The sequence below is a fragment of the Octopus sinensis genome, linkage group LG21 (genome assembly GCF_006345805.1).
Source record: "Octopus sinensis linkage group LG21, ASM634580v1, whole genome shotgun sequence".
Taxonomy (NCBI): Eukaryota; Metazoa; Mollusca; class Cephalopoda; order Octopoda; family Octopodidae; genus Octopus; species Octopus sinensis.
Genome location: NC_043017.1, coordinates 6,664,081 through 6,689,080, shown reverse-complemented (window position 1 = coordinate 6,689,080; position 25,000 = coordinate 6,664,081). Strand labels below are relative to the sequence as shown.

The 25,000-nt window shown below is 36.5% G+C and overlaps 1 protein-coding gene across 2 annotated transcripts in view; it reads right to left on the bottom strand.

Annotated features, from left to right (window-relative positions):
- LOC115222920 (tubby protein homolog) overlaps nucleotides 1-25,000 on the bottom strand; it is a 127,624-nt gene that overhangs the window by 15,091 nt on the left and 87,533 nt on the right. For both annotated transcript variants that reach the window (XM_029793312.2, XM_036511949.1), the window contains exons 3-8: nucleotides 23,072-23,123; nucleotides 18,447-18,612; nucleotides 13,437-13,574; nucleotides 10,459-10,571; nucleotides 8,841-9,038; nucleotides 1,341-1,453 (exon numbers count right to left, since the gene is read on the bottom strand). In XM_029793312.2, coding sequence (XP_029649172.1) covers nucleotides 1,341-1,453; nucleotides 8,841-9,038; nucleotides 10,459-10,571; nucleotides 13,437-13,574; nucleotides 18,447-18,612; nucleotides 23,072-23,123 — 780 coding nt within the window. The remainder of the gene's footprint in view (nucleotides 1-1,340; nucleotides 1,454-8,840; nucleotides 9,039-10,458; nucleotides 10,572-13,436; nucleotides 13,575-18,446; nucleotides 18,613-23,071; nucleotides 23,124-25,000) is intronic.

Here is a 25,000-nt window from a genome sequence, read left to right as displayed (position 1 = left end):
GCATTGTACGGAGTATTACTGGAGTATGTGATGTGTTGCTGTACAGAGCATTATTGGAGTTTGTTAAAAAAAACAAGGTAACATTACCTTCTGGAGTCATAGTGACTCATAAGGGGCTGGTTTCCATGGCGTATATCTTGCCCCACCTGGATGGGACACTGGTCTGTCGCAGGATGATTCATTTTTGCTAGCTGAGTGGACTGGAGCAATGTGGAATGAAGTGTCTTGCTCAAGAACACAACACATTGCTTTCATATCCTGCCACAGGTTGGTATAGATAAATTACGTAGTGGAGGTTTAATAAATGTCTTCACACGACATACTCCGTGAGACCAACAAAATGCTCTCTCCTGACTACTACTGACCACTAATCTTTATAAGAGTTTGGCTAATCCATTCTTCCAATCTAGGGGTGTCAATGACTCTTGCCACAACAATTGCGTGGTCCAGGAATTGAAACCACAATCTTGCAATCATTAGTCCAACACCCTAACCACTAAGCCATGCACCTCCACAAAGTGAAGTTCTTTCCTGAGTCATATAAACACCTAGTGCTGGTTTCATAGTTTCATGGCATATGTATTCCCCACCCGGACGGGAATACAACCCATGAAGGGTTACTCATTTTTGCCAACTGAATGGAACTGGAGCAATGAGAAACGAAGTATTTTGCTCAAGAACATAATGCGTCGCCCAGTCCAGGAATTGAAACCACCATCTTAAGATCATGAGTTTAATAGCCTAACCACTAAGCCATGCACCTTCACATCCAGGCATTTAAGAGAGTCTGTTTCCAGAGTGAAACGAAGTATTTTGCTCAAGAAAACAATGCATTGCCCAGTCCAGGAATTGAAACCACAATCTTACAATTATTGGTTCAATACTTTAAACACTAAGCCATGCCCCTCCATTTTGCTGGAGTTTGCTAAGAGTATGTCATGTGCTGTTGTACAGAGTATCCTTGGAGTTTACCTGGATTATGTATGTGATGTGCTATTGTACTCAGTATTGCTGGAGATTACCTGGAGTATGTGATGTGTTGTTGTACAGAGTATTCATGGATTTTTCCAGGAGTATGTGATGTGCTGTTGTATGAAGTATTAATGGTGTTTATCTGCAGTATGTATGTGATATGCTGTTGTACAGAACTCCTGAAGTTTGGCTGGACTATATAATGTGCCATCGTACAGAGTATTACTGAAGTTTGCCAGGAGTATCAGATATGCTATTGTAAAAAATCATTCTTGGATTTTTCCAGGAGTATCTGATGCGATTTTCTGCAGAGTATTTCTGGAGTTTACCTGAAGTGTGTGATGTGTCGTTGTAGCAATTCTTCTTACCTGAGTTTGCCTATGTATGCTTCACCACCCCGGGAGAGGTCAGTTGGGTCGGTAGAGATTAAATAATTTGAAGTCGTACTTTTCTTTCTTTTTCTCCCAGCCAGTAGAAATTGCTGGAAAAAAAATATAACAATAATAATAATAATAATAATAATAATAATAATAATAATCCTTTCTATTGGAAACACAAGGCCTGAAATTTTTTTTGGGGGGGAAGGATTAAGTCAATTACATCAACTCCAATGCGTAACTGGGACTTATTTAATTGACCCCCAAAAAGATGAAAGGCAAACTCGACCCAGGTGGGATTTGAATTGAGAATGTAGTGACAGACAAAATACCTATTTCTTTACTATCCACAAGGGGCTAAACACAGAGGGGACAGACAAGGACAGACAAACGGATTAAGTCGATTATATCAACCCCAGTGCAACTGGTACTTAATTTATCGACCCCGTAAGGATGAAAGGCAAAGTCGACATCGGCGGAATTTGAACTCAGAACGTAACAGTAGACAAAATACCACTAAGCACTTCCCCTGACGTGCTAATGATTCTGCCAGTTTGCTGCCTTTAATAATAATGGTTTCAAATTTTGGTACAAGACTAGTATTTTTGGGGGAGGGGATAAATTGATTACATTGACCCCAGTGTGTAACTGGTATTTATTTTATTGACTCCGAAAGGATGAAAAGCAAAGCTGACCTTGGCTGAATTTGAACTCAGAACATCAAGACAGACACAATACTGCTTACCATTTTGCTCAGTGAGCTAACAATTCAGTAAATCCAGCCCCCGAGATCCCAGGACTATACTGTTGGTCTCTTTTGCCAAACTGCTAAGTTATGGGGACATAAACACACCAATGTTGGCTGTCAAGCGATGGTGAGGGAACAAACACAGATACATGTACACACACATACATTAAATACATACACACACACACACACACACATATATATATATATATATGTATATATAATAAAAACTTACTTGGAGAAAAAGAAAACAACGCGAGGCGTTCAGTCATATAATAACAATTTAATAAATAAAACATATGCATACATACATATATGTACATACCTACATCTACATGTATATATACATGCATATATATATATATATATGAGTACAGGACACCACAAATAAACGTAGAACACAACGAGAAACGAAAACATAAAATCAATCAAGGAAACGGACTTTTTTTAACAACGGAATAAACAGAGTACAAGACAAACAATACAAGGAGTATTCCCCTTCATCAGCTGCCCCTGGTTCGACTCAATGCGTGTTTCGAAGGTAAGGGCAGAACACGATCCGGCCGAAGCAGTCCTTCCTGCAAAATGAATTAAATAAAATTCTTTTGCAGAGGGGTAAAAAACAAAAAAAAACAAAAAAAGTGACAAGAACAGGACGTACACAAACACCGATATATATATATACGTATTATATCTTTCTCTATCACTCTATCTATTTATCTATCTATCTATACACACACACACACAAATATATATATACACACACACATATATATACAAACATACATATATATGTATATGTTTTTATATATATTTAAATATAGACACATATTTATGCATATATGTGTATATATATATGCATATAAATATATCTCTCAAACTATCTCTCTATCTATATGCACACACACACACACACACATATATAGATAAATAAAGGGTGGGGAAGGAAGAGGAAAGAGAGAGAGAATGAATGTCAAGAAATTCACCTATACAACAATGAGAGTTGATAAGAAAATACCTGTATGCCTGTGCACACACACACACACACACGTATCAACTATGGAGGACGAGAAAAGGAATTTTAAGAATGGTAGGAACAGAGCCCAGATGTAATTGCCCATTGACCCAGTAACTATTCTCTTTCTACAGCCATTCACATATATTTATGTTTTTGTAGTTTCGGGGGGGGGGGGAGAGATGAACCGACCGTTGGAGGAACGGAGAGAGATAAGACACCAGAAGAATGTTGCTGGAAGTCTGTGACTCACAGAAACATTTCATTATTCCACTTCATGATTTCTGTTCCGATTGAGAAAATGCCATCGATGCCGCTACCCTGCCAGATCAATAACTAACACTGCAAAACTCATCTACGTCTCTCTCACTGTATCTAACATAAGTATATATGTGTGTCTACCTGTGTGTGAGTGTGTGTGTGTGTGTGTGTGTCTATCTGCCTATCTATCTCTCATCTATCTGTCTGTCTGTCTATCTAGCTGTCTATCTAACTATCTGTCTGTCTGTCTATCTATCTACCTCTCTGTCAGTTTGTCTATCAGCCTGTCAACCTGTCTATCTGTCTGTCTGTGTATCTATCTATCTATCTGTCTGTCTGCCAATCTATCTATCTATCTGTCTGTTTATCTATCTGTTTGTTTATGCATGTATGTTCCTATCTATCTCTCTCTCTTATTTAGATATAAGTGTACACGTATATATTTATACACACACACACACATATTGTGTGTGTGTGAGTGTGTGTGTATATACATGTAACATTCCAATTACATTCCTTGTATCTCAAGGGTACACAATGGTACCTCTTCATCACCATCCATTGACTCTCTCTCTCTCTCTTCTGGCTGTTGTAACCATGTATCCCCTCCACAGCAAGACCCCTGTTTCTCTCCCTCTATCATACTCCAACCTCTCACTGCCTGGCACAAAAGTCACCTCCGTCAATACCCACCTCACTTCCTCCAAGTTGAGAAACCTTTCCTTTTGTCTTACACATTAGTAACCTCATCACTGTTGGTGCCACCTAAGAAGCACCCAGTGGTTAGTGTCACGAAAGACATCCAGCCATAGAAACCATGCCTCATCAGACAATGGAGCCTGGTGCAGTTCCCTGACTTGCCAGCTTCTCTTGAACTGTATCTCCTGTATCTTAAGATACCTTTCTCCATCCCACCATTCTACCCTAACCTCTCATCTGGCACAAAGTCACTTTCCTCGGTTTCACTTCCTCTCCCAAATGACAGTTCTTCATCTGACAAATTACTTGGCAACCTCACTGGTGCTGGTGCCATATAAATAGCACCCAGTACACTCTGTGAAGTGGCTGGTGTTTGGAAAGACATCCAGCCATAGAAACCAAATCAAAACAGACAATGGAACCGAGTGAAGCCCCACACACATATCTCCGGTTTAGTTGGTTCCTGTCCAACCGTCCAGCCAATGACACCATGGGAAAATGGACATTAGGATCACAATGATGATCTTTTTTAACTTTTTATTTGCTTTAGACCTTGGCCTATGGCCATGCTGGGGCACTGCCTTGAATGGTTTTCTGTCAAGCAAATCAAGCCCTGATAATTATTTCGTTTGAAGTCTGATACCTTTTCTATCGGTCTCTTTTGCCGAACTGCTATGGTATGGGGACAAAAACAAACCAACATAGGTTATCAAGTGATGGTGGGGGATAAACATAGCACAAGCTACACACACACACATATGATGGGCTTCTTTCAGTTTCCATTTACCAAATCCATTTGTAAGGCTTCAATCAGCCGAAGGCTATAGAAGAAGACACTTGCCCGAGGTGCCACGCGGCGGGGACTGAACCCAGAACCATGTGGTTGGGAAGCAAGCTTCCTATCACACAGCCAACACTATACCTTCATAGGTAACAACATTAACAACTACCAACCACAAACCTACAAATCCATCAACATTCCCACCCCTCTATCTGAAAGCCCTACCTAGATACTATTGTATCATTTGGTCGACATTCTTTTTATCTACTTTGTTACCTTTCTACCCATGTGTCTATTATACTACCAACCTTCCTCTACTTATGTGGTTGTCTATCCACCCACACAAAACCTACCTATCTACCTGGGGTGTGATTAATAAATACAGGGTATAAAAATTATCATATTCGTTGGTTCTTTTAAATAAGCCATTGCATTTAGGTGTGTGTGTGTGTGTGAATGGATGGAATGTAGTATGTTTGTGAGGTAGAATGTGTGTATGTGTTTATATATATTAATTTCCTTCTATTAATAATAATAATAATAATATATAATTAAAAAATATATATATATATATATATATATCGTCATCATCATCATCATCGTTTAATGTCCGTTTTCCATGCTGGCATGGGTTGGATCGTCTGACTGGGGACTGGCAAGCCAGGAGGCTGCACAAGGCTCCAATCTTATCCAGCAATGTTTCTACAGCTGGATGCCCTTCCTAACGCCAACCACTCTGTGAGTGTAGTGGGTGATTTTTACATGCCACTGGCATGGGGACCAATCAGGGAGTACTGGCATCAGCCATGTTTGGATGGTGCTTTTTACATGCCACCGGCATAGGGGCCAGTCAGGCGGTCCTGGCATTGATCACATTCAAATAGTGCTTTTCATGTGCCACTGGCATGGGATCTATTCAGGGGCTACTGGCATTGGCCATACTTGGATGGTGTTTTTTATTATATACATCATATACATTTTATATGTGTATATATATATACATACATACATATATATACATATATATATGCATATATCTATCTATCTATATATACATATATATATATATGGTTGAAATTTATAGAAAAGCAAAAGATAAAGAAAGTTGTATGAACATATGAACAACAAGCAGGTGTATTAGTTTGACGCTTAGGAAAATGAAAAAGTCTTTTACGTTTCAAGCCTATGCTCTTCAACTGAAAGGAATAAGGGAAAATAAACAGAGAGAATGAAAAAAAAAACTTGTAGATTTAGCAGCGAAGCATGGTGAAGCCTTCGGGTTTGTTTACATATATATATATACATATATATATATATATATATATACATAATATATATACATATATATATACATATATATATATACATATATATATACATATATATATATATATATAATATACATATATATATATACATATATATACATATATATACATATATATTATACATATATATATATTATATATATATATATATTATATATATATATATTATATATATATATAAATAAATGAAAGAATGGAGTTGAACGAAGATGTTAACAAAATTCCTTTACTCTCGACATATGTTTCGAGAGTAAATTTCTGCAGTGAATTTGCTACCCAGGTTTCGGTTAAACGAATTTTCCATGCTGACGATAAACATAGGATAATTCATTCACCTACTTAAATATATATATTATATATATATATATGTGTGTGTGTGTGTGTGTGTGTAAGTATATATATATTGGAGTATTATTTAAATCCGTCCATATTTGTTTTTACCCATTTATTTTAATCCTTATTTCTCATATGTCTGAAACGAGGTAAAATTTACCCCAAATTTGAAAAAAAAACAAAACAAAAATAATCAACAAACAGGAGCTGCAAGGGAAGAACAGAAACGCAACAACAACAACAAAATACAAAAAAAAATAATTAAAAAAACTCATAAAACACCATGATAAAAACACACTGCCACCCCACCGCGCCCCACCCCGTGAAAAAGGTGAATTTATCTGAAAATTGAACACTATACAGGACGATGTTCCTATAGCGTACATAGTGCCTGACTAAGGTTTGAAACTGGGTCAAAATACTTAAGAGTTTATGACACTCTTGTATCAATTGAATTTGTATTTTGACACCAAATTATCTTAGTTGCAATAATGAAATTTACGGCTGGGCTGTATTGCAGTTTATGACTATCATGTGCGTATGTTCCAGGTGTGGTAGGTGAGCACTGCACACCCATCAAAAATGGCAAATTCATTATAAATATTAACCTTACTCATTAATTTAATGAGAAAACTTTTATTATACCCCTGCTTGAAATTTGGTGGCACCATTGCTATCTATCTATTTACCTATCTATCCATCCAGCCATCTAACTACCTATCTGTCTGTCTATCTACCTACCTATTTATCTTTCTATGGCTGTCCACTTGCCTGCCTGCCTACCTACCTACTTACCTAATTATCTATCTATCCCCCTCCCCTTTCACTCTCCCCACAACCCCCAGCCGAACCCACACCCCACATGGGCTTTCCCCACCTCCCACCACACTACACTACACCATACGACACTACACTACACCACATCATACATACATACACACGTCCAGACCTTTCATACGCACATACATACTCTCTCATACACACACGCACCCTTATGTTGGGGCGAGGTCATTTGACCTTATTATCTCCTCTACTATCCCTCTTGCGTCTAACTTCTGATCTCTGACTTCTGGCCGAAATCAAACCGCCATGTTGATTCGTTAGCTCCTGCACGCATTTTTTCTCTCTCCTTGTTTCTCTCTGTGTTTCTTTTCTGTGTATCTTTCTGTTGAAGAGCGTAGGCTCGAAACGTAAAAGACTTGTTTTATTTCTATTCCTGAGCGCCATACTAATACAATTGTTTGTTTGTACTCCACCTGCCTTCGTCTTTTGTTTATTTTCATAAAGCTTCCTGTTATCTATCTCACTATCTACCTACCTATCTGTCTGTCTGTCAGACTACCTACCTATTTATCTTTCTATCTGCCTGCCTGCCTGCCTGCCTACCTACCTATCTACCTACCTACCTACCTATCTACCTACCTATCTATCATGGGCATATATTCCAGGTGTGTTAGATGTGTGCTGCACACCCATCAAAAATGGCAAATTCATAATAAATAGTGACCTTACTTGTTAATTTAATCACAAATCTTAATGGAAAAATTTTGTTATATCCCTGCTTGAAATTTGGTGGAACTGGGTGTGACAGCACACCCAATACAACAAGCCCACCACATGCCTCAGATGGCTATGTCATTACTGCCCAACCATGTCCTTGGGTTCAGACCCATTGTATGACACCTTAGGGCAAGTGTTTTTTACTACAACTGCAGGTTATCTAAAGGATTGTGGGTGAATTAGGTAGAGCCTGTTCAATCTATGTATGTATGTATGTATGTAAGGATATATATATATATATATATCTTTCCATTCACAAGTTCCCCATATAGCGACTGCTTAGGAATCCTGCTATCCTTCATTCTAATAAGGTGTCCAGTCCAACATAACTGGTGCTTGTGCACCATAGCCGCAATACTCAAGATATCAGATGTCCTCAGGACCTGTGTGCCTGGAGTTTTTAAGGTCCAGCTAACATTCAGAATGTGTCTGAGACATCTCTGATGAAAGAGACCCTGGCAGAAACCAAGGCTGCAATTTAAGGACTGTGTCAAGTCCTCATTAAAGGCCTGTGATATGCAGGAGACTGAATGGGAGAGCAATGCCTGTCATCACCACAGATAAAGGAAGCAAGTTAAGGAAGGGGTCCTTTGCAATATTTATTCAGCACTTAGTGACATACACTCCCTTCATTACTCTCTCAGTCAGAAATACAGCAATCAATGACAGAATGAGACATATACAACAAACTAAACACAAATAACAAATAAAACAGTTAAACATTGGAAGAGAGAGAGAGGAGTTCATCGTGAACGGTCACACTCACTTTTTTACCATCTTCTCGTTCCATGTGTAGATAGTACGTTGGATAAACACTTCGGTCAACTCCTCGTTTGTCTCGCGTTATCCGACACTTAATAATGGATCCTTGCTGAGCGGGTTTCAGTACGAACTCGTCCAGGCTCTCGCGAGTATCTGACGGGTACATGTTATTCGAATTGAGGGTGAGCATACCATGAACATCCTGGAAGAAGAGAAAGCAATAAGAATTACCACAGCTGTTAATATCATCGTCGTCGTCATCATCATCATCATCAACATCATCAGTGAAGGTATGCGGCTTTTTGGTTAGGGCAGTGCTTCTCAAACTACCTTATATGGCGTACCAGCAGTTTTTTTTCCCAATGTGCCAGGGACCGGTAATATTTCTTAGTAATATTAATTTATACCGGAAACAATATATATAAATATATATAAAGACACAGGAAATGTGTCAAAGCCAACAGGAAGCGTCGATGCTTCCTAGGGCTAAATGGCGGTGGTGTGATTCCCTTTACGGGACTGTCATGTTGAGTTGACAGTATACAACCACTCTATTGCCTCACCACCGCTCATGTCTCTCTGAGACATTTAGAAATTCAATATTTCTAATATATATAAAGAATATAATAAAAGTTGACATTTTTTTTATCTTATATTTATTTTGTAAACAAATAAAACAATATTTCATAAGCATTTTATAATGTTCCTTTCTTTTCTGGAAGCTTGCCGTGTACCGGCAGCTGATGGCTCATGGACCCGCACCAGTTCACAGACGACCACTTTGAGTAGCACTGGGTTAGGGTATTCAGGTCATGAATGTTCAATTCCTGATAGCTTATTGTGTCCTTGAGCAAGACACTTTATTTCACGTTGCTGACCATGCATACCAGCCTCCCCTGGGGTGCTAGTTGATTATATCGACCTCAGTGCTCCACTGGTACTTAAGTTATCAACGCCAAAAGGATGAACAGTAAAGTCAACCTCAGTGGAATTTGAACTCAGAACATGCAGATGGATGAAATTCCGCTAAGCATGGTGTCCAGCATGTTAATGATTCTGCCACCTCACCGTTTTACGAAAAAAGTGCTTCAAAATAAAAACATTATTTCAACACACTGCACACACTTACATACACACTGCACCAACACACACACACACACACATACATACATACTGCACACACACACATATACATACTGCACACACACACACATATACACACTGCAAACACACATACACACTGCACACACACACACATATACACACTGCACACACACACATATACACACTGCACACACACACACATACACACACACACATTGCACACACATATACACACTGCACACACACATACATACTGCACACATATACACACTGCACCAACACGCACATACACACACATTACACACTGCAAAAACACACACACACACACTGTCCAAACACCCACACACACTGCACAAAGACACACACACACACTGCTAGAGCCTGTACACCATTCCTGCTGGAGTTGACATTATCAATCATGTCCCTCCAGAGTTGATGAAATACATACGAGGCCATTTAACAGTAAAGATTTAATTACAAATATATATATATAGAGAGAGGGGGGTAGGGGCATTTACATTTTGTATATCAAAGTCTGCATTTGGTGAGAGCATGCCAGGGGATGTCGTAGGCTGTGGTGCAATAGCAATACTTTCATCGTCATCTTCTAGGATCAAACCGCGCTGACTCCCTGTCACAGATAGAAACAAACATTAAACAACGGGAAAACAATTTAATAACAATAATAATAATAATCATAATAATAGTTTCAAATTTTGGCACAAGGTCAGCAAGTTGCTGGGACATAAACACACCAACATCGGTTGTCAAACGATAGTGGGGTGGGTGGGGGACAAACAGACACACACACACCTATACATACATACATACACATATATATATGATAGGCTTCTTTTCAGTTTCCGTCTGCCAAATCCACTCACAAGGCTTTGGTTGGCTTGAGGCTATGCCAGAAGACATTTGCCCCAGGTGCCATGCAGTGGGACTGAACCCGGAACCATGTGGTTGGTAAGCAAGTCACTTACCACACAGCCAGGCCTATAATTGTTGAAGAGGACAACAAACTTTAAGGTGTACTTAAATCGTTTAGCTCACCTGTGAACCCCCATATTTTATATATGCATGTGAGAGTGCATGGCCTGGTGGTCAGGGTGTTGAACTCATGATCGCAAGATCAGTTTCAATTCCTAGACCGAGTGATGCATTGTGCTCTTGAATAAAACAGTTCATCTCACATTGCTCTGCAATCACTGTGACACCTGACATGTGGCACACAGTACACCTGTTCAGACAGTGTTCATTTGATGGAGACAGTGAGCTAATGTGTGGCACAAACATTTGACCAATTATAAACAAATCTTTAGTACAGGTCGCATGGCAAAAGCTGAACACTCGTACGTCATCTTCGACGGGAGAGTCCGTCATATATGTATGACATCATCATCATCATCATCATCATCATCATCATCGTTTAACGTCCGCTTTCCATGCTAGCAGGGGGTTGGACGGTTCAACTGGGGTCTGGGAAGCCCGAAGGCTGCACCAGGCCAGTCAGATCTGGCAGTGTTTCTACAGCTGGATGCCCTTCCTAACGCCAACCACTCCGTGAGTGTAGTAGGTGCTTTTTATGTGCCACCGACACAGGTGCCAGACGAGGCTGGCGAACGGCCATGCTCGGATGGTGTGTTTTTTTATTTAATTTTTTTTTTTATGTGCCACGGACACAGGTGCCAGACGAGGCTGGCGAACGGCCACGCTCGGATGGTGCTTTTTACGTGCCACCGGCACGGAGGCCAGGCGAGGCTGGCATGGCCACGATTGGATGGTGCACTGGCTACGATATAGAAATTTCTGGTTTGGTAGCCAGGTACATGGTTAGCATACTGGGGTGGGCTGAACTTTATACCATGGCGAAGGAAATCACCCCAGGGTATGGAGAACTCTAATAGATAAACCTAAGATCTATTGGCTGTTGAGTATACAGCAAACATTTGCTATCAGCATTCCCAAGTAGTGTGGTGGGCCTTACACAAATCCTTCTGCCACTGAAAGCAAATCATCTCTATGAGTAGTCTAACAGTTATAACTCCGGCAGATAGATTCTCATACTTCAAAGCCGATGGAATAATGCATCATATATATATATATATATATATACACATACATACATATGTATATAATATAAATATGTCTGTGTGTGTATATACGTATATATATATATATATACTAAATATATATATTATATGATATATATATATATATACACATATATATAGTAATCTATAATATATATATATATATATACACACACATATGTATGTACATATATATATAGATCATACATATAATATATATACCTACATATATATATATAATTATATATATATATATAATACATACGTACTATGTATGTACATATATATATATATATATATATATATATTATATATATATATATAACACATATATTTTCACGTTCCCGTTCGTCGGACAGTTTTTACTAGAATATATATATATACATATACATATATATATATATAATGTATAAATATGTATATATATATATATGTGTGTGTATACATGTATATGCAGTTATGTATATCAACAGTATTTACAACAGCATTTTAGTGGCCACTTTTCCATGCTTGTATACATTAGATGGAATCTGTTTAAGGTAGATTTTCAATGGCCAGATGGGGAGAGTTTGTTTGTGTGTGAATGTGTGCATACACAGAGGGATTGTATTCAAAGGTAAAAAAGAAAAAAAAAAGGTAAAACGTTTCATGTTGAAGCCAAATATTTGTTATCTTCATTCATACGAGAAGATCAAAGGGAAAGAAATCCATTGAAACAGATTTTTTTTTTTGCTGGTCAGTGAAAAACATTTTTTTTGTTTTTTTTTTTTTTCAATTTCTGTTTCTGAAATGGGAAAAGAATTTTTAAGTTGAACATGAAAAACAGTAAAAACAAAATTCAGACGAGAGCATACTAAACCAGACAAGAGGGGTACTTAAAATAAAATTCTCTTCCCTTTTGAAATGAAAAGACAAGATGGAAAAAATGAAGAATGAAATCTATATAAACAACACACACACCACACACACAAGATATCTATATATATATAATATATATATATATATAATATATATTATATATATATATATATATATATGTATATATACACATACATATATTATGTATATATATATAATACATATATATATACATACATAAATATATATATATATATATACATATATATATACATACATATATATATATCATAATATATATATAACATATATCTATGTATATATATATTATTATATATATACATACATATATATATATATAATATATATATTATATTATATTACACACATATATATATATATATATAGATAATTTTGAGACAAAACCACTATTTTAAACCAACAGGAAAGACTTAATCAATACATAAAATTTTAATATAAATTAAATACGCACACACATACACATCGATGAATATAGAAATGGAAGAAAGCATCAGACTTACCATCTGTTGAAATGGTTGGAATATCACTGTCACTATCACTGTAATCTTTGCTTTCATCAGGAGTAACATTGAATATTTGGACTTCTGTCATTTCCTCAGAGTTGTTCATCTCAAAGTTGCTAGCAGGACCATCATAAGCTAGACAACAATCAAAGACAGATAACAAAAAAAGGGAATTAAATTGGTTTTATTTTAAATGTTGCTATTGATAAAAGCAGCAGAGAAAGGAATAGAATTAATATTATCATTATCAGAGGATTTAGTCTTTAATTGGATTTGGGTTTAAGGATTTAGGGCAGCTGATATCACTCGAGGTTCACTCAAACAAAATGGCTGAGTGAATCTGTGTGTGTGTGTATGCAAGTATACATGCTTGTATGAATGCATGCCTGTATGTGTGAACGAATTGTATGTATGCATGTTTGAGCATATATGCATGTGTATGTATATATATATATATATACAAATATGTAACAGATTTATAATGTGCATTTATATATATATATATGTACATAGAGAGATAGAGGTATGTACACGTAAGACTGCATATATATGTAGTATGTATGTATATATATATATATATATATATATAATATATATATATATATATATATATATATATAATATATATATACATACATAATATATATATATATTTTTATATATATATATACACACACACATAGAGAGATATATGTCTATACACACACGTATACATAAAGAGATATAGGTATATACATGTAAGAATGCATATATATGTATATAAAATGTATGTGTGTATATTAGCCACTACACACATTTTTTTCACTCCTTGTTTTTTCTGTGTCCCTCTCTGTAGAAGAGCGTAGGCTCGAAATGTAAAAGACTTCTTCTATTCCTGAGCATTATACTAATACATCTGTTTTTTTTGTACACCACCTGTCTTTGTCTTTTGTTTTTTTCGTAAACTCTCCCTATATATACATATGTATATATATATATACACACACAACATATATATTTATGTATGTATATGTGTAGGCATATATGTGTGTGTGTGTACCTCATACATATTTTATATATCTGGTATGAACTTCAATGTTTTGAACAAGAACATTTGCATTGGTAATGCTTAAAGTTAATAGCTAAACCTGATTTGCATGTCAAGGGCAATAACTCTTAACTGGAGTTGACATTTTGGCTCTTTTTCAGGCAACCTAATATTATATATATATATATATAATAATAATAATAATTATTATTATTTGAGGGAATATTAATCCAAACTTACAGGGAAAAAATTCAATTTAGAAATACTAAATCAAATTTCACACAATATAATATATATATAAATTAGAAAAAAACACCTTTTATCAATTCAAAATGAACAATTAAATTACACCGTCTAGAAAATTACATATAATAGAAATATCAAAATTAAAATAATAAAATACCAATGATTAAGTAAATTGCAAAAAAAATAATAAAAACGTATATAATTGGTATATATATATATATAAGATCCAGGCTACGTATGTTTCATAGCAAGTGGAACCTCAGAAGTGGTAAATATCCAAGTGAGGTGTATACCACTGGCTACACTTCAGGTCAATGGTATCTTGATTAAAAGGAAATTTATATTATCGCAATGAGGTACATGTTAACACAATGTATACACACATATAAATTTGAGAATAAAATTATTTCCTCATCTTTCAATACATCTCAACGCTTCTAAAGCAAACTTTGTTTACATTCATCATAATTTGAATTTAACATACAACAGCGTGTTATAAATCCTAAATTTGCAGAAGAATTTGTTGTTGGGTCAGTTTAGCGTAAAGGTAAAGCACTAGATGCATAATCACATGGATGTGAGTTCAAGTCCCATGGCTGGCCACCAACACATTTTTCTGCAAAATATAGATAGTTAATCCTGTTCATGTTATATTTTTAGCATTATCCTGCGTTTAAGAATACTATTACTTCCTTATATAATTACAACTATAATATAATGTTAGTTACAAGACATAAAGGAACTCTTCTTAGTTTATATGTGTTTTAAGTTACCCTGTATTATATATATATATGTGTGTGTTGTCTAAGAGTCCATAAGTCAGGAAAAAATGCACTCATATATCTGAATATCTGTCAATAAATTGGTACTGTATACTTCAATTTATATATATATATATATACGAATGTATGTATGTACATACATACATTCACAGGGGTACAGAAAGTCTTGAAGGAAATGAAATGGAATAAAATATAAAAATAAATACAATATTTACATTATTACATCTAAGAACTGTTTGTCTAACGCTTAAGAATGTGTGTGTTTCTTCCTAAAGGGTAGAAGTTCAATTTCCTTAGTATATGGAAAAATTGGTTCAGACGAAGGTTGTAATGACATTGTGTAAATGAACAAAGGAAGAATTCTTTCATTTCTTCTTCTTCTTATCATTATTATAAAAGAAATCACAATTATTGTTATTATTATTATTACCAATATGCTATTCTGCTCATCACCAAAAATACTTTATATCTTATATATATGTGCATGTGTGTAAGTATGTGTTTGTATGTATGTGTATATAACCATTCTCATTGTTGACATTTACATATATATATATATATATATATATATATATATATATATATATTATATATATATGTATATAATATATATATATATATATATAATATATACATATATATATACACACATACATATATATACATATATATACACATATATATACACACATATATATATATGCATATATACACACACACACACATATATATATAGTGGAGGCGCAATGGCCCAGTGGTTAGGGCAGCGGACTCGTGGTCGAAGGATCGCGGTTTCGATTCCCAGACCGGGCGTTGTGTGTTTATTGAGCGAAAACACCTAAAAGCTCCACGAGGCTCCGGCAGGGGGTGGTGATCCCTGCTGTACTCTTTCACCACTCTTTCTTCTGTTGGCCTGCTCGCTTAGCCAGCGGGGTGGCGTCATTTAAAGGCTAAAACAATGCGAACGCATTGTGACTAGCGATGTGTACCAGCATCTGATGGTCTGGTCGGTCACGTGATATATATATATATAATATATATATATATATATATATATATATATATATATATATACATATATATATACGCATATATATACATATATATATGTACATACATACATACATACATATATATATACACACACACACATACATACACATACAAAGACACACATGCAGACATGTGTGTCACCTAATGTGAAATCAATAGTAGTTACGTCACTGATTAAATGTCATGAAAAAGAATATACTACTCAAGTACATAAAACATATATACACATATTTGCATGTGCGTATATAAATATATATATATATATATATATATACATATATATACATATATATATATATATGGAGTCAAGTAATCTGGAGCTACTCAAAAAATAAGCTCATTAATGTGTTATTGTACAAACGATACAGAATATTTAGTAATAGACATGTCAGTAATTTATTTATTGTCAAATATGATAATATAAATTACTTGCATGCATTTTAGTTACGAAACAATTTGCCATGACATTAGGATTTTCTCTGTCATTCATGGCTTTACACACACACACACACGCATATACATACATACATGTATATATATTATATATATATATACACACACACGCATATACATACATACATGTATATATATATATATATATATATATACACACACACATTCATGCACACATATGCATACATACATATTATATATATATATATTATATATATATCCACACACACACATTCATGCACACATATACATATGAGTAGTGGCAGAAAAGTTCCAGGTCTTTGGGTAAAAGAAAATGCTGGAGGTTCAGTTAAGTATGATATTATTCAACATATTCCCCTCTCAGATTCACACACTTATTGCAGTGGTCCTTCAGTTTTTCTAAGCTCTGTAAAAGAACATGGAAGTTTGGGCTCTCAACCAAGCCTTTTGTGACGCCCTTAAAGCCAGGAACTTTTCACCGCCCCCATGTACATGTACACACAAATAGATTCTTTTATATATATATATATATAAATTCAGCAAAATTTAGATTCAGATGAATATGGTACTTAAGTTAAAGGCACCAGAATTTAGTATGGTATTATCCATATAAATCAAATGGGGTGAGTATAATCAAAATAAGCAACAAGGATATCCAAGGTAGTGTAGTACAATCGTTTCATGCTACTTCATTGTAAGTAATGTAAGTAATACTTACATTGTTTAATAAAATGAAGTAGCATGAAACGATTGTACTACACAACCTTGGATATCCTTGTTAGTAATTTGGATATATATATATATATATATATATGAAACTAAAAATTTGAAAATCCTTTTAGAATATGGAATGCCCCGCACTCTCATTTATCCATATTTAAAATTATCAGCACGATCGGATGAACCTCACTCAAGTTATAAGTGCACAAACAGACAGACAGACAGAAAGGATTTTATATCTCTCTCTATATAAAGCTGAAGCTGTCTGTGTATGGCAGGTTTTTTGTAGCCTTCAACTAACACTATCTCCTCCGAGACTCTGCGGCGCAAGTCGGCCAAAATTGAGAGTATGATAGAAGAAGGCTTGCTCTTTCTTCCGTAGAAGAAAAAATTCAAATCAGACCATGTTAACACCAAAAATTATTTACATCAAAAAGGTGCTTTTTTTTCTATGAAAATCCCTATTTTTAATGATTTTTTTACTGCTGTGTTGCCATTTTTTGTGTATTTCAACGAGAAAAATGTTCACTCAAAGTGAATAACAAGCTACATAATGCAAAACTTTTACTTTTCAAAAATTCCAATTCTAAAGGGTCGAAACAAACCCAAGCAATGCCGGGCGATACTGCTAGTATTAGATATATATATTTGAATGTAAACAGGGGTCGCAGTGAACCTGCAACAACAACAACAACAACAACGACAACAACTACGCCAACAATTCCTGCAAGATGGAAGATTTACCATAATTTGAATTTGCTAATGTTGGTTTCGATAGAGGTGAGTCAGTCATCAAAGGACGGGACTCTTCGTGGTTTCTCCTCCCCGAAGACGGTCGACTGTCGACTGTCGGCTGCATCATTCCCTGCGTCTGGCGCTTCCATTTCCGTTCTTCGTTTATTCGAAGGAGCTGAAGACAAATTAGAAGAGAACAAGGGAGAATATTAGTGCAATCTACATTGCGTGTGGATGTATGCGTTTGTGTGTGTGTGTGTGTGAGTGTGTGTGTGCACATGTGCCTGCATCTATGTGTGTGTGTGAGTGTGTGCATGTGAATGTCTGAGACAGAATGTGTATGTGTGTATGTGAGACTGAACATGTGTGTATGTATGTGAATGTCTGAGAATGAGTGTGTGTGTGCGTGAGTGTCTGAGAATGAGTGTGTGTGTGTGTGTGCGTGAGTGTCTGAGAATGAGTGTGTGTGTGTGTGTGCGTGAGTGTCTGAGAATGAGTGTGTGTGTGTGTGTGTGCGTGAGTGTCTGAGAATGAGTGAGTGTGTGTGTGAGTGTCTGAGAATGAGTGTGTGTGTGCGTGAGTGTCTGAGAATGAGTGTGTGTATATGTGCGTGAGTGTCTGAGAATGAGTGTGTGTGTGTGTGTGCATGAGTGTCTGAGAATGAGTGTGTGTGTGTGTGTGCATGAGTGTCTGAGAATAACTGTGTGTGTGTATGTGCGTGAGTGTCTGAGAATGAGTGCGTGTGTATGTGTGTAAAGGTGAGGCTGAATATGTGTGTATGTGTGAGGCTGAATATGTGTGTATGTGTGTGTGAGCATCTGAGAATGAGTGTGGGTGTATGTGTGTGAAGATGTGGCTGAATGTCTATATGTGTATGAAGCTGAATGTGTGTGTGGGTGTGTGTGCAAAGGTGAGGCTGAATGTGTGTGTGTGTGTGTTCGATAGTGAATGTGTGTGTATGTGTGTGTGTGCATACACCTGCATCTGCATGAGTTTGTGTATAGTAGATGTATGTGTCTGTGTGTGAATGCGGATGTGTGTACAGAAGTATGTGTGTGTGCATGTGTGTGAATGCCCAAATGGCTGCGACATTCACTTGGTAATCAGAAGGCTCCAGGTTCAATCTCACCATACAGCATAAGAGCCAGTTGTGTTCTACCCAGTCTTGAGCTGACCCAAAACTTGCCAGAAAAACAGTAAGTAAGGAAACTGGAGGAAGCCTATCATATGGACTGTACCTTTAATTTGAGTGCCAACCACGTCACACAGGGTGCCATCCTGAATCTACCCAAATGTATACACACACACACACACATATATATATGTATATACACGACAGGCTTCTACACAGTTTCCATACACCAAAATATACCAAATTCACTCACAGAGCATAGGGCATCTTGGGTAGATGACACTTGCTGAAGGTGCCAGGCAAAGGGACTGAACCTGGAACCATGTGGTTGCAAAATGAACTTCTTAAACACTCATACATATCAGTATGCATACATGCACATATATATATATACATATGCACACGTACACATATATACATATGCACACATATACACATATATATACACATGCACACACATATATACATATGCACACACACATATGCATAATGATATATACATATCAGTATGCATATACGCACACACACACATATATATATACATATGCACACACATATATACATATGTACACACACACACACATATATACATGTCCAACCCATGCTAGCGTGGAAAACAGACTTCAGAGTATGATGATGATGATGGTGATGATGATGATGTGTGTGTGTGTATTTCAGTTGAGATGCTGTAAAAGTAGTCCTGCTCCTTCCACCTCTACTACCACCCCTCCGTCTTTCCCTTCCACCTCTATTCTTGCAAATTGTACTTTAATCATTATTCACATATCCTATGGCTAACAATCTTAACAGATCTTCCTACAGGGTTTGAACCATGCACACACATGTCGCACAACAAGTAAAACAGTATTCCACCCATTCCCTCCACCTCCACCTCCACCTCACACTCTGCCACTCGTCCATGACACCGAAGAGACACTAAACGAATTTGAATTCATAAAATTCCACTGTGGTCAACTTTGCCCTTCATCCTTTAGGAGTCGATAAATTAAGTACCAGTTGAGTACTGGGATCAATCTAATCAACTGGCCCCCTCCCCCAAAATTTCAGGCCATGTGCCCAGAGTAGAAAAGAATATTGTTAACAGAAAGAATGGTTCAATTCGATTCCTTTGTTATTAGTCAATTTGGTTAAATATCCAACAAACTAATCAACTGTTTATTCTTTTATTCTTTCATATGTTTCAGGCATTTGAATGTAGCCATGCTGGAGCACTACCTTTAGTCGAGAAAATCAACCCCAGGACTTATTCTTTGTAAGCCTAGTAATTACTCTAACAGTCTTTTTTTTTTTGCTGAACCGCAAAGTTATGGGGGATGTAAACATACCAGCATTGATTGTCAAGTGATAGTTGGGGGACAAACACCGATACACACACACAAACACATACATACATACACACAGACACACACAGATATATATAGGTGGCGAGCTGGCAGAAACATTAGCGCGCTGGGTGAAATGCTTAGCGGTATTTCGTCAGCCGTCATGTTCTGAATTCAAATTCCGCTGAGGTCGACTTTGCCTTTCATCCTTTTGGGGTCGATAAATAAAGTACCAGTTTCGCACTGGGGTCGATGTAATTAACTTAATCCCTCTGTCTGTCCTTGTTTGTCCCCTCTATATATATATATATATATATATATATATGTAGTCACTACCTATTTCTTTACTACCCACAAGGGGCTAAACACAGAGGGGGCAAGCAAGGACAGACAAATGGATTAAGTCGATTACATCGACCCCAGTGCGTAACTGGTACTTAATTTATTGACCCCGAAAGGATCAAAGGCAAAGTCGACCTCGGCAGAATTTGAACTCACAATGTAACGGCAGCCGAAATATGTAGTCACTACCACCACAGCAACCACCACCACCACCACCACCACCACCACCACCACCACCACCACCACCACCACCACCACCACCACCACCACCATTAACATCAATGTATCTATTTAAAGAAACGATGCCAAAGAAAGGAGTAGGAAAACAAAAATAAACCTAACAAAAAAAAAGAAACTTTTGAACTTAATGGTTAAGTTGAGGGAAAGGAATGGAAAACACACACACACACACACACACACTGATCTGCATCTACATGTTTTAAATATACACGAATACACACAGATATATAAACAAAAGCACGCACGTACGTTCACCCGCCCACACAGGCTCACGCTCAAAACACGACCGACCGACACGAATGCTTACACAAAAGCAAAGCACCGCACAAAATATGCTTTAATTAACTGATTAATCAACCATCATATAACGAGTTTTAAATTGAAATACAAGCCACAAGTTGAAACATGTCACACACACATACAGGTGTGCATGTGTGTATATATATGTGTGCGTGTGTGTGTGTAATTTTGTTACTTAACACCTGGCTGTTTACCTTGCTAACAAAAACAACCAACCAAACAAGAATAAAGCATAAACGATATGCAAACAACCTGACTAATTTTCTACTTTTTTATAAGAAATAAAATGGCCAAGTGGTTAGAGGCATTGGCTTATCGTCTCAGAGACAAGGGTTTCAAATTACCAGCAAGGCATTTCATTTTATCTCCCCTTTCATATGTATATCATAGGAAAAGCTTCTTTCTTGTCCAGTCTTGTAACGGCATCCATCAGGGAGGTATTAAGCCAGTTGCTATTGAGTTCGCTGTATCGCAGGTCAACACACGTCTGTCCATGCATGTCTGTCAGTGACCGATTCTGCAATGAGCCGAATCCATTCCCGGTTCCAGTGATGAGTGCCAAAGACATGAGGGCCAGAAATGATCTCCACGTCTGCTTTGACTGTCGTGAGCCAAGTCTTCAGCTGACCACCTCTCAGTGGAAATGCTTTCAACAGCTCAGTAAATCCTTCTCCCATCAGGGGATGGGGACAGGGTTTTAACACCAGTGCCTGGTGTTAAAATGATTGCCATGTTAGCCATAGCACCCAGAAATGTGTCAAGCAGTCAGTGTTCTTCTCATGGAACAATATCACAAGACAGTGAGGGGAATCAGTCACTGAACATGTATGAAATAACAGCCAAATCTTCCTCGTATCACATCCTATTGTATCACTTTAACAACCTTGAATGAATCTGAATTCTGAAATAAGAAAAACTTACACCTAACATGGTGTGAAGCCACATGGCTCAGTGGTTAGAGCATTGGGCTTACAATCATGAGGTCCTGAGTTCAATTCCCAGACCAGGCTGTGTGTTGCGTTCTTGAGCAAGACACTTTATTACCCATTGCACCAGTTCATTCAACTGTAGAAATAAGTAGTGATGGCCAAGGTGTTTCGGCCCCTTTGGCGTTCCCTTGGACAACATCAGTGGTGTGGAGAGGGGAGGCTGGTATGCATGGGTGACTGCTGGACTTCCATCAAACAAACTTGTCCGGACTTGTGCCACGGAGGTTATTCATGCCTGAAGGGGTTCTTTACACTTTTACACCTGACACATTGAACAATTGAACTTACCTGCTTTTCAATCTTGCTCTTTTGCATGTTTGCAGGATAATCATCAGGTATGCTACAAAAACAACAAATATAAATAGAAATAAATATATGCTGCAACAATAACAAAACACATTCATATATACATAACTTTATACACACATATAATAACAACATACATATGGTCTAGTGGTTGGGGTGGTGCACTCACAATTGCAAGATTGTGGGTTCAGTTCCCAGACCAAGTCCTATGGGTGAGTATATATCATCATCATTGTTTAATGTCTGCTTTCCATGCTAGCAATTGAAACTGCGATCCTATGATCATGACTCTGCTGCCCTAACCACCGGGCCATTGTGCCTCCACACACACAAATATTATGATATATATATATATATATATATATATATATATGTATATGATATATATATACATACATACATACATATATAATATATATATACTATATATATATTATATATATATATATTATATACATATATATATATATAGATATATATATAATATATATAGATATATATTATATATATATATATATATACATATATATATATGTGCATGTGTATATATGTTTCTCTCTATTTTTAATCATTTAAATTCTTTCTTTGAAGAAGGAGCTGGCTTTTAGCAAAGATACAAAACTCCATCGTCGGAAGGTAGATAACGAAAACAAAGTCACATTTTAGACTTGAGAAAAGTCTTGCAGAGTTTTACTGTTCCACTTACAGATTCTATTTGTAATGTGTCAATCAGGGGCTTGATTTCTTTTTCTGAAAATCCAAGCTCATCCAGACAGTTAAGTGTTTACCCACAAATTCAAGTGATCCAATTATCATTGGTTAAAAATGTGAATTTGTAATCCTGAAGCAGGAGATTTCAAAGAAGTTTTCCATGTGTGCGTGTGTAGTCATGTAATGTAAAAGACGGGGTCTATTGAACTGTGAAATTTAAATAATATCAATTATGCAATTATACCCTTATGGATCACAATAAGTCATTATCCAATAGACTAATTATGGTTCAGAAAAGGTGACAATCTAGCATTTAAATTAATTAACATAGAATGCAGTGCGGTGTGAGTCTGATCTTAGGTAGTATGGTGACACCTACAGATATGCTTCAGTCTTATGAGACCTCACCAGTGAAGTCTGGACGACTGTTACTGTAAAAATCTGAGAACAACTCCAGAGATATGGGAGTTTGTAAGGAATATGTTCTAAACGACAACTGAAAATAACAAATGAATATAAATAAGTAAAATGAACGGGGAGGCGGGGGGATTCCTAGGGACTTGTGCTGCATAGAAAATCAATAGTGAAGAGTGTGCTAAGAAGGTGAAACTATTATGGAATTTTATCAGACCACAAAATAGAACAGAAGGAACTTGACATCATTTTCATTGACAAAAATCATAATGGTGCAATTAATTATCAACATAATTAATACCAAAATAAGTTGGAGAGCTACAAAAGTATGCCATTCCAACTTCTGATTAAAAAAAAAGGAAAACAAAATATTATGGCAATTAAGGAATGTGTGAATGCATCAATCATCCCAATTGTAACTGACATTTCTGTAAATGTATCAGAATGAAGGATGGTTAACCCACATAAATTCCCTGTTCTTCTGTACCCATTCACTTCTTTTGGCCTTCTTTTACCTTGATGGTCCACCCTGACATCTCTTTTACTCTTACTTGATTCAGTCATTTGACTGTGGCCATGCTGGAGTACCGCCTTTTGTCGAGCAAATCGACACCAGGACTTATTCTTTGTCAGCCTAGCACTTATTTTATCAGTCTCTTTTGCCAAACCGCTAAGTTACAGGGATGTAAACACACCAGCATCGGTTGTCAAGTGATGTTGGGGGGACAAACACATACACACACACACACAATATATATATATATATATATATATATATATATATAC